Source organism: Diplotaxodon limnothrissa, linkage group LG11 (assembly GCF_057381915.1).
Source record: "Diplotaxodon limnothrissa isolate DT_005_m linkage group LG11, D_limnothrissa_male_GT1.1, whole genome shotgun sequence".
Taxonomy (NCBI): Eukaryota; Metazoa; Chordata; class Actinopteri; order Cichliformes; family Cichlidae; genus Diplotaxodon; species Diplotaxodon limnothrissa.
Window position 1 is genome coordinate 17,627,788 of NC_140606.1, and position 12,543 is coordinate 17,640,330.

Genomic DNA, 12,543 nt, shown 5'->3' on the forward strand with positions numbered 1-12,543 from the left:
CACATATATCAGGGGTCTAGAGTGCGACCAAATTTTTCAGTGGTGCGACTAAAAAAAAATATTTGGTTGCACCTGTGCGACCAAATGTTCGGGTAGCAAAAAAAAAAAAAAAATCTGCAACCTTCCCTGTGGTCAACAACAGACACATTTTGCCCCTATCGTGGACTAAACCAATCAGAGATAGTAAGGGGCGGGACCTCTCTGATTGGCCGTGGTCCACTTGAAAGTGCAGGTGAAAGTGGGAGGTGAGTAGCTTGAATAAAGCGATATCAATTCATTAAATCCTGAATCGACTTTTAAATATAACTGTGTTTTGCCAGAAACGCCAGATTCTCAGATTAAAGCTCACAAAACTATTTCAACAACAACCAAACAGCAGATGAGAGCAGGTACACGGATTCCACACAAAGACGTAAACACAGAGCGGACCTGACGTATCAGAATCAGCTTTGTCTTTCTCGGCTTTCTCACCCGACGGCCCGTAGACGGACACGCTGTCGGAGCTCAGCGATTCTGATGCGTCCGGTCCGCGCTGCGATTGCGTCTTTTTGCGCTGATTCTGAGCTGCAGGTTTTGTCTCTCTCCAACCAAAATTCACCGAGCCAGCAGCGAAAGAAGCAGCAAACTGCGCTTCACTTTGATCAATGTCGTCATGAATTTTGCTGTTTTGCTTCCACGACTATTAAAATCACACTCCATGCACAGCTAGCTCTCTCTCTCTCTCTGTACTTCAAGAACAGTTTCCCGTCTCCAATCTCTGTTTTCTGTATTATTCATTCGCTTATTACCCACCAGTCTACCGTTGTTTACAGCGCTGTCTGCTGCTGTCTTTTCTTTTTTTCACTTAAATGACCTCGGACAAGAAAGCCTATTTTTTTCTGTTGTTCAATACTGAAGAAATTTAAACTTTATATGCAGAACATTGTAGAATATTTTTAAGGTTATCTGCTATAAAAAGCCAGACCAGGAAAATCTCCTTCATGTTTTTCTGTGTTTTATTCTCAGTTACTTTCACACAAAGGCATCTGCTGTGATGTTCACAATTCTGATGAAGTCAGTACTGATAAATGATCAGAATTATAATATTTCTGACTCTTCTGGCTAAGTTGAATCGAATCGGGACTTTGAAAACCGGAATCGAATGGATTATAGAAATCAGTGATGATACCCAGCCCTAGTGAGCCACCTAGGCACGACAGAAGTGGATGTAGCTGTAATAGGAAAAGAACTATTGCTAACTTTTCTGTTAAGTTAAGGCCTGATCCTTCTGAAATTCATAGCCAGTGCTCTGACATGGTGTCATCAATCTTTGAATGCTGAAAAAGCACAGTGTATCCAGAAAAACACATTATATTATATAAATTATTATAAAATTTGTGTGCGCCTAACGCCTAACCGGTACGCCCATGGCAAAAAGTTAGTCTAGAGCTCTGTATATACACACATATACACACACACACACACACACACAGTAGAGTATCAATTATTACACAGATAGTGAGTATAGGACCTTTTTTCCTATCAGACTCAACAATTTGGGCTGCAAAGGGATGACATACTGTGTAGCAGCATGAAAACAGTGAGCGTATGCTGGCCTCCCACATGCTACCACTTGTACAGTTGAAAATGCAGAGACGTCTTTCTTCTTTCTTCCCCCTGCGGTCTACATATTAATTGTAACTTTTCCTGTAGTAAATCACTGTCAAGCTCTAGAACAAAGACTTAAAGTGTGATCATATAGAATCTTAGATCTCTTAAATTGTTTTATTTTGGATTAGAAGACCTTAGTTTGATGTACCCCTGAAAACATTTTCTTATGCTGGCCAAACAGCATTTAGATCAATGAACTGAGATGATAAACAAATGAGAGACGACACCGAAAAGTGTGTTAATGTTCAGCCTCCCTTGCATTTGTCTTGCGTCCAAAGTTTCTCCGTTTCAAACCAAGAGGACATCACAGATGACAAATTGACAACAGCTGCAACTGTAAGACAAGAATTCAGAAACCGCCGCTTTTATTAGAAACGACTGAAGTGAATGATGCGAAGTGAATAATGATCTTCTGTGGATGGCTCCCGCCTCAATATTTCACAGTAAGTGATGATCTCCTAAACATAAAGGGTGTCGTTGAATCCATATTTCATTGGAGAACAATGCAGTGTTACTGACATACACAAGCAGGAAATGTGCTTACAAAGCATCAAAAGAACTGTCGCACAGTATGGATGGCTGCAGAATAATATAGGGCACTGCTGGATGGATGTAACAAGCTTCACAGCTACACGCATCATTTGATCACATAATACAAAAGGTAGTGTGTGCGTCCGTGTGTACGACATGCATCATTTGATCAGGTAATACAAAGCTTTGGTGCTTGTGTTTGTGCACAAGTTTGCCTGGCATGCATCATTTGCCTATATACTACAAAGCTGCAATATGCTGTGAGTGTATGTGTGTGCGTGCATGCAATATGCATCAACTAGGGAAGAAAAAGTCTGAGTGCATGCTTGTATCTGTTTGTCTACAAAATGTGTGACATGCATCATTTACTTAGATAATACAAAGCCTGCGTGTATGTAGGCTACAAGCAGTTGTATATCTAACAAGAGGGCTTTTTGAATAAGAGAGCGATGAGTCCTGTCAGTTCTAAAGCATGCGCACGCACACACACACACACACACACGCACAAACAGAGACGCACACATGCTGACTTTCTGCTAAATTAAGCACAGGACGACCCTACAGACAAGACATCAGACAGCAGAGGCATTTTCTGACACACACAACTTTTGACACAAGCCCATAAACAAGCTAAGTGAGTGACTAGAAATAAATATGCACAGGGTGCACACACACACACACAAATACAGACATCCTGGTGGAGACACGTCCCAGTGAAGCGCCACATAAATTGGGGCATGCATTATTAACTGTCTGGGGTTTTTAGAGCTTGCACTGGGACAGCTGTAGGTCCAAACAGCCTGACATTAGAGAGCAACACAGGGAAACTCTATGCATGACAACAACCGAGCAATCAATAATTCAATGACTCAGTCAATCAATCAACACTTTGGCAGTTTTACTCATGGCAAATGGATTTTATCCTTTATTTAACAATTCTGGATGGTTGGGACAACAACCCCCCCCCCAAAAAAATCTAACTATAGAGAGTTGTATTGGAGGGTAATTACACTGTTATAGAAAGGGAGGAAAACTAAACAAACAAAAAAACACAAGCAAGTTTTGGTAAAATCCAGCAGTAGTATGATATCGGTGCCCTTGAGATTTCTGCTGCTATCCAACTATTTGAATTTTGTCCACATGTGAATTATGAACCCTATGAATCAATGATGGAGGTGGAATCATTCTCGTTATTTAGACTGGCATGGCAGGAAATCAGCTAGATACCACTGCAAGTCAGCCACACATGCCTAGAGACCAATTGGTAACCCTCTGGAAACTACAGATCGCTTGGGAAAATGTGTATCAAAGAGGGTGCTGCACCAAAAACCTCTTTGCTTTGGTTGCTAGCAGATTGCTAGTCACCTATAGCTTATCCGGGCATTAGATTGATATCTGGAACACTCCCCATCTAGTCGCTGAGCAGCAGTGAAAGTGGGAAAAAGGGTGAGGCAAAGTAAAAGCTGTGCTTTATTCCTTTAACCAACAGGTTTAAAAGGAGCAACTTTTACAGTTTCACTACCGCTAGGCAAGCAGTTAGGAGTGTGTTTGGAGACAAGCTGGTATCTTCCATGGAAACTACAGGTGACAATGGCTGCTTGCCGGTTACCAAAGAAATTACAAGGATGTGCAGGACTGTATACCTCTTTGCAACCAATGTCACTCAGCAACAGCCAGCAACTACTTGGCAACTGGTGGGGGATTTTTCTATTGCAGCCTGTGGTTGCCAGAGGGTTTCTGACCATTCTCTAGACCTGTGTGACGGTGGCCTATTGGAGAATATAGGGAACCTTGTATGCTAGAAGCAAACAACTACATCTTACTTGTAAAATGTGTGCGTGGTGACACAATGCGTGTCAATAATAAATGAATCCCAGCAGTAAGAATTCGCCTGGCATCTCTGCCAAATATTCTATGAATTATTGTGGAAAAACTCTAAACACAAAGCACTTCTTGAACAATGAAACATAAGGTTAACATTTTAAAACACCACAAATGACATTCATTTTCTGAAAATATGTTCATGTCTCACTTTCAAAAATAAATACTGTGAAAAGAAGTTGTACACACTTTAATCAAAGTATAACACAGATCATCACTCAGTTTCACGAAATGAAATAAACCAAGCTAAATCACGTTCCAATTTAAAAGGATGCAGAGTGACAGATCAGACTCTCATACTGATGGTAAAGCCCTGAATGTATGATCAACTGAATATCTGTGTAACAGCTGCACCAGTAGCCATCAGTAAGAACTAAACAAAACACACTTTTACCTTTTTCCTAAGCAAGAAATGGCTCTACTGTCACTGTCACAAGTAATCAGCACTTAAAAAATATTCTAAATGAAATCCTAAATCTGGTGAATTATTTGTACCAAAAAGACTGGTATAAAAGGTGTTCGGTGAAGCCGTTTGACCATGCCGATAGACTGCCAAGAGAAGGTATTGACATTACAATAAAAAAGACCGCGCACACAACAGTCATTGTTCAGTACACTCTCTGTACAATATAAGCCAAGATGACTGCTGCCAGCGCGAGCCCGATCCCAATCTTCTTCAGCATTTCTCTGTCCAGACTATTAGATCCAATGGAGAAGGTGCACGAAGAAGGCGTGGGAGCAGAAACATGGACGCCATTGACCTTTTGTTCCTGTGGGAGGAAAACAAGCAGATTAAAAAGAATCCCAACACAAATCAGAGAGTTTTTTCTGCACTATTTGTAACGATTGGTAGTTTAAATGATTTAATTTTAGCATCATCTGTGATATGTGAAAACCCATCTCCTATGCAGACACACAGAGCTTGATACTGAGTTCATATCGTGTAATTCTGGTGGAATCATCTTTAAAATAAATCAGCTGGCCACAGTCACAAATCAAAGAAGGCTTGACAGCACAGTGAAAAAGATAAAGAAGAGCATTTAAGGACCAAACCCCAGCTGTCTTTGAGTCTATTCCACAGCACACACAAGCTATTTCTTTAAATATGACACTTCAGCCAACTAAATAATTTTTTAACTGCAGTTCCTGGACAGATGTGAGGCAAGCCCCAAAAGAAATATCAAAAAATAAAAAGAAATAAATCCATTCATAGATCATACGTGTTGATTACTGTGTACATTTTGAAATATATCTATGGATGCTGACATGATGATAATGACAGGGATTTATCACTTCCTCTGCTTGCTCACTGCTGTCTCTTCCTTACACCTTCTGTCTCTCTCCATCTGTTTCCTCTCTAGAACTCAGTTTCATGTGGAAAGGAAAACAATAATAAAGTGAATTTAAAATGCAGTGCTTGTTTTAATACTTTGCGGATGAAAGCATTCATAAAAACTGGCCATTTGCTTATGCAAATGAGTGCATTTCAATTATGATGCTATTATCTCTGTGTAAGCAGTTAATGCAGTTTTGTAGTGATCCAATTACTGCAGAGTGCTGTCTATTGAATGGAGCTGATGTTGAGAAGGTGCACTGTTATGTAGTTAGAGAAGCCTGGATTGACATGAGGAAAGACGACTGATGTGATGGTGTTATAGCAGCACGGCTGAAGCAAGACTGTGATAAAAAGACAGTGACTGCATTTGTATTACAGTGAAATGATACTGCTCTGCTACAGCTATCAATTCAGCCTACAATATTAATATCCTAAAATAAAGAACAAAGCAACCTCCTAAAATCAATAAGAGGATGCAAATGGCTACAGATAGTGTTCTTCATCAGTGGCACATACAGTGCTGTATAATCAGACAATTGGCAATATGTTAGTAAATTTGATGTTGATAAAAATGGTGATATACAATATGGCTCAGACCTCAACACCCTAAACCTCTGGTCAACACAACTACTGCTACACTCAACCTCTGCGAAAACACTGATGATTGCAAGATGACAGCAGAGGAAACTTGTCTCCAAACAATCTCAGTCCAATTTGTACCAACTGCAATGAATCTGAGACAGATTGCCAACACGCTGCCATTAGTCTGAGTCAGCCTGCACGGATGAGCCCAACTCGTCACCACATCTCTGCAGCAGTGGACTCGACTTAGCTGGTTGCCAACTGGTTGTATTCCAATTACATTGCTATACAAAAGTAAGGTTGCCAAACAGTTATGTCATTTTGCAGTTAAACTGCTGTCCTGGAGTAACTAAGTCACTATTTGTGGGGAAATTAAGACTGAATACAAGTACTTAATGTCTGTATATAGACGGCAATAGATTTGCAAGTTTCACCAGTTTAATTAACTATATTATCTCAGACAGAATGCAAAGAAAAGCCAGCCTGACCACCTTTGAGTGGTCAGACCTGGTCCCTGTTGTTGAAGAAACCATTTCAAAGGTAGCAACAGTGCAAGTTCATTGCACACGACTGCAAAAGTTTTGGTCGTGCCGCAGTCTCCAACTACTGTCTGATTGTAGCATTTCATATTTTGGGAATGTTCATTAAAGGCGTTAATCCGTTAGACTGATTTCTAATATTTAAATATGTAATATATGTTCAGTGTGCAGTCCTTCATTTACATTTGTTATCTCATTATTTTAGTCAGGTTACCCACTCCTGATTCAAAGCATTTTTTAAAAGTTAGATTTAGCAATTTCCATGTTTGGCATGAAACATTTCAACAATGTGCATGATCATGTGACGTTCAAAAATGCAGTTTGTGGTGAGAAAAACATCAAAAACTCGTTTCAGGCCTTGATAGCTGTAATAATTCAGTTAGTAACACTGACTATTAATGACTAGGCCAATTTCTCCCTGGCCTCCACCCACCGTCATTGATCACCATTCTGTTTGATTACACATTTATACGATTTTATCGTAATGTATGAGAACGGAGACCTTAGGTGTGATTTGAAGCTAGGCTAATTAAATGATTGATTTATAAATAAATAATCCTTCACGGTGTGGTACTTTTAATTTCAGCCTTAAACAAATTGCAAGAAGAGGAAGACGGGGAGACAATCGATCCAAATGTCCTTGTTCATGTACGTTGCTTTAAAATACGCCATCATCTTCATATTCCACGTCTCTTTAACACGTAATATGTGGTGTTTCCAATTTTCTGTACCTTTCAAGCTTTTGTTATTAGGCCAACAAAGAAAAATTCCAAAATAGACTTTACATACAAACATACTAAGATATTTTTACCCAAGGACTGAAAGCAAAACAATGGCAAACTTTGTTGACTACAAACACCTACCTGCATGTACACTATACATTCATATGAAACTGAGCATCGTTGCACGCCTACACGTCTTGCACGCACATGGCTGCGTGAGTGAGCAGCTGCACAGTGTCTTGTCCTCTGCCTCTCTATCCTCCGCATTACTCTCGCTCCCCTCTACTTGCTGGAGGTTGTGAATGCTACCTTGCCACCCACTCTTTTCCTGAACACACTGCCATGAATGGGTTCCTCTGTTACGGGCACACAATGGTGAATGGATACTATAACCGACAACGCCTAGGTGACACATCTCTAAGTCACTTACAGTAACTTCAAACAATGAGTCGAGAGAGAATCTGTAACAGTCGTCTAGCTGACGCATCAACATTTGCTTAATGTTAGGATCACAGCTTGACTCGCTAATGGCAAAGTGATACGCTGTTTTGTTTTTAAAGATGCTTGAAAACAAAGGTGCAAGACACACTTGCCACTGAGCCACTTGCCTCATGACTGTGAGAATTGCATCATGATGGATGAACCTCATTCAGATTTGGATCGCCCATCCTCTCTCATCCAGAACATCATATTTATAAAGTTCTTTTCTATGAAGATAAATGCTAAGTATTGTTAGTATGGTAATATAGTATTATTAGGGATAGTAGTGATAGTTTTGCGGTGCATACCACACCGGGCAGAGAGGCAGCTGATAAGCGTGTGTGCCCAAAAAACCCTTATCAATAAAGACCCATCACCTTGCATCCTTCTGTCACGGATAGGTTTTAAAAGAAAAGACATGGCAGATGAGGAAAAAGTTACAAGACAAAGTAAATATTTAATTACCACTGTGACAAAAGAAGAAGTTTTTAAAGCGTAAAGGACTAATGCAAGAGAAATAAATATGCTGTGGGCAAAGTCCACCACCTTCTCCTCTATGCTTCTATTTATCTGTCTCTCTGCAGGTGTCTTTTAACAATGGGGTGCCAGAAGAGACACTGAACACTACAGTCGAAAATCTATTACTAGTAAGAGGGATAAGTGAAAATCCAAGTGCCAGTAGGTGCGTGTCAGCACAGTAGGAAGCAGCGGAGCAGAAGAGCAGAAAGGAGAGAAGGAAAAACTGAGAAGAAATGAGAAGCACAAGAACGGGAGCCCCCACCCCCAAAAAAGAGATGTGGCTTTCAGTGATAGTTTACCACCTGCTAGCTGGCATGCTGAGTTTGTGCATTTCTGTGAGAAAGACAGCTGGCATTTGTGAGTGAGTGTGTGTGCACATGTGGAGACCTGTGGTAGATAATGTCTGTCTCTCTGCTCACAGCAGTAAAACACAGCAAAATAATCCCCCTGAAAATCATCTAACACTACACCAGGAGTACAGACTGCCTAGCACAGCTAGATACTTTTCCCTCAAGGTCTAAGGCTTCTCAAATGTCTGTTTCTTGGAGAAAAAGAAAGAGAGAGCGAGCGGGGGAAAAAAAAGAAAACGAAAACTCTTGCTCCAGTTCCACATATGCACCTTTTTTTAAAACAAAATCTGCCTGCGCGTCTGCTGCAGCCTTTGCCAATACACTGACATATTCGCACAAAAACACACACACTGTGAAATGCACAACACATCACGAGAGCCAGGAAGCACAGTGCACAATGGTCACATTTCTCACATGATCCTCACCAGCTGTCAGTGTCACTCTAGACACACACAGACCATGGAAGTTGGTGCGTGCGCGTATAAACAGATACTGTAACAGGCTCCTTAGTCACGGCTGATTCAACAAAGCCATAATGACAATCACAGTGTGCTGTAGCTGTATTTACAACAGAAAATAGGGACAGTTGGGGAAAAAGGAGGAATTGCAAATTTTTCTTTTTCTCACCAAAAGGTCATTAATCTAAAACCAAAGATGGAAAGAGTGATTTACCCTAATGTATGAAAGTCTCAGGGCAGCAAAGCTAGAGCACTAGCACTATGCTCCTGAGGGCTGGCAGTGTAGTGTGACCCTCCTGCCTTTGCCAAGCTCCCAACCCCAGGGGAAACCGTAGTTCTTACTAAAAAATGTCTGCAAATCACCACTACTGATAAGGATGCTATTTCTTGACAAGCTTTCTGTAACTAAACTATCACTAGTCAACTTTTCGCATTTACTTCTATTCAAACTTGGTTAAAGTTAGCCATTCACTTTTGACATTTTTCCATCAATTTTGGAGGTTATTATTACTGATATCCATACTCTCTAGTCAAAATGTCATCATTTATATCAATAAATCAACTTTCCACAGTGGCTAACTGCACTTCAGGCCTTTAAGTGAGTACCACACTTAAAGTAGCCTTTGCCTCCAAAGGACTCTTGATGGACGATACATCAATCAGTCCATCAATTTATAAACTGCTTAGTCAACTCAGTGTTTTGTTAATTTATGCTAATCTGCCCAATTACTTTTGAGTGAACCTCTTAAGAAAGGCCTGAACACCACAATCCCTCAGTGTAAAAACTGCGTCACTGTCAAAAAAAATTTTTGGGCCAAACTGTATTCAGCTTTTGTGCAGAATCACTTTTATCCCACTATGGCTCAGAAAACCACAGCCAATCAATGGAAACTAATCAGTTCTATTCTAAAAACAGTCTATAAAACAGTGTTTTCAAGAGTTTGCTGTGATTTTTATGTGTGTGTGTTTTTTTTAATTGTGTTGTTGTTTCCACTGTTGTAGAGTAAGATGTCAGAAGGACTTGTGTCCAAGCAAACAATTTGTATTGGAATGCAATTTGTAACATAATTACCACACTGATAGACATTAACTTTAATCAAAATGATCTCAAGAGATTTGGTACGGACACTCAAGTCCTAACCAGCTTCTATCACTGCAGTGCTAATGATAACTTGTCATTAAAACACCATGACACACACATCTTGGTCTTCATACAGTCATTGCTTGTATAGAGTGTATACAACACTTGTCTATAAAGCTGTTCACAAAGAGACAAACGCATATGGTTTGCACAGTTTACAGTTACTGTAACTAAATACAGAAGAGCACTACATGTGCTACACTATAGTGTTGGGTGTGCAAACACATGACTGATCAAACACGTGGCAGGCAGTCACACACAGACAAACGGGGGGAAAAGGCACATGTTTACAGGTACTGGGAAAAGTACACAGACATAACAGCAAAATAGCATTTGCAGATACACACATAAATTTTAAATGAGCAAATGGTGGGATAAAAGGTCCGTGTTAAAGTGAAAAGACTAGCACTAAAAAGAGAACGCACAAGAGAAATATGCCAGTTTCCATGAAAAGGGTGAAAACAACATGCCAAAAGAAAAGACAAGAGCACGAGTGGTGTTTTGGGAATGTTTTCTTGTTGGGGGGAGAAAAAGACAGAATAAAAGATGGGCTGGGATAATGCTTTAGCCACCTTGCTGTTCAATGCTTTATAGCTTTTGAAGATGCTGGACTTGTTAGTGGTGTTGGAAAACGAGCTGACATGTCAGAAAGCGTAGCTGTATTGCTCAATTTTTGTGTCTCCCTGGAAACGCCTGTGTTATCATTGGTGCTACATTAAGTTGTCAGTTTGATAAAGATGTTTCTTTAATTTCCCTGTTTTATCTATTTGACTGTGCTGTCTTAGCACTGACGTCTCTCAGTCTTTGTACTAATTTGCATTCCTTGTGTCCACTACGTATATCCACTTGCATTATTTTATGCTTTTAGTATATTCGGTTTTAAATTTCCAAAAAAAGAAAACTGTTAAAGTAGTTAATAGCTCTCACGTAAATGAACTTGTTGGGTCGCTGTGTAAAATACAAATAAAAAAATGGACAAATCTCATAAATCAACAACTTTTTGACACATATTACTGCCATCAAATCATTGCCTTCTGCCCCCCATCCCCACTTCTGCCTTGCTCTGTCATCCTGGAAGAAACGCTTTCTATCTGAACAGAAATATTGCATCATAGGATAAAAGGTGATCAGTAATCCTTTTCTATGCAGCGTCTGTAACACCGAAATGACACGCCACGCTCAAGAGGAGGACACACTTCTAAATAAAACACAAGACATGGATGAGACACTTAAAAATGTAGTGGTGTTTGTTTACAATGCCCACGCTTGGTTATGGCTATGAAAGCATGCAAAAACATAAAGACTGCTCTAAACTGAACAGGTTTTTTTGCATTTACTTTTTCTACCCATGGTTCAAACATTAAAAGCTGTTTGAACTCTTTGACATTATGAGGCAGAATGAGGATTTGCAATGCAATCTGACATGTTAGGCTGGAACACAGAAAACACACCTGACTGATATTTTGATGGCGTAACATTTGGCTCTGAAGTGGAGCCGCTGTAATGTAACTTGACACGCTAAACGAAATGCTTAAAAAATAACGATCCCTGCTGTTTTCAAGGCAAAACAAATGATCTGCTATTAGAGCAAACAAAGTGGAGCAAAGGCCAAGCAAAACCCTTTGACATTTTAAATACAAGGTTTAAAAATAGACCAATTTCAGAGGATTAACCGCTCCCTGACCAAAAATTACATCCCGATCTTTGATTTTGGCTTCTTTCTTGACAAAGCAGATGACAACACGTGAGGATAACGCAACATCAAAGCAAGAACTCACAACAATTGCACGTCAGTCCGGAGGAACAAATAAAGGAAAATGAACTCCTACAGAGAAATACTGACTTTTGTGCGAGCTCCGTGTCTGTGTGCATCACCACTGCTTCTTTTACACACACGCAATCATCACATAAACAAAACAGAAGCACCTCATACAGCCCGCGGCCAGTCAGAGTCTGCCAGGCACACTGGGGAAGACAGCATAAGCAAGTATGTGCTTAGAAATGTGTACGTATAATAATCAACATGTGTGTATAAGCTTTCTTTTACCATTGACTACTGCTATATGCAAGTGTGTCTGAGTTTACGTGCTATAAACACTATGATGCAAAGCAAAGGCAATCCCACCCACACGCTCTGTACTAAAACCCCTTTTTTTCTAGTTGCATTTAGAAGATGTATTTCAAAAACTACAAACTGACCAGATGCCTTCTCTTACTGGGAATTTACATCGAACGTAAAGAAGGAGAGAGAGAAAAAGCTGGCAAATTTCAACTCCATTTCTGTTATCCTGCCAATTTGTGGTTATGGAGGAACATTGTTCACTACCTAGATTCTTCCCTCTTTCCCTCCTCCA

General features: G+C 40.1%; 1 protein-coding gene across 1 annotated transcript in view; it reads right to left on the reverse strand.

Moving 5' to 3' along the window:
- Positions 1-3,088: 3,088 nt before the first annotated feature.
- cdkal1 (CDK5 regulatory subunit associated protein 1-like 1) overlaps positions 3,089-12,543 on the reverse strand; it is a 260,633-nt gene continuing 251,178 nt past the window's right edge. Inside the window, exon 15 of the mRNA XM_085366272.1 lies at positions 3,089-4,832. Within this exon, the coding sequence (XP_085222398.1) occupies positions 4,671-4,832 (162 nt within the window). The 3' untranslated portion in view covers positions 3,089-4,670. The remainder of the gene's footprint in view (positions 4,833-12,543) is intronic.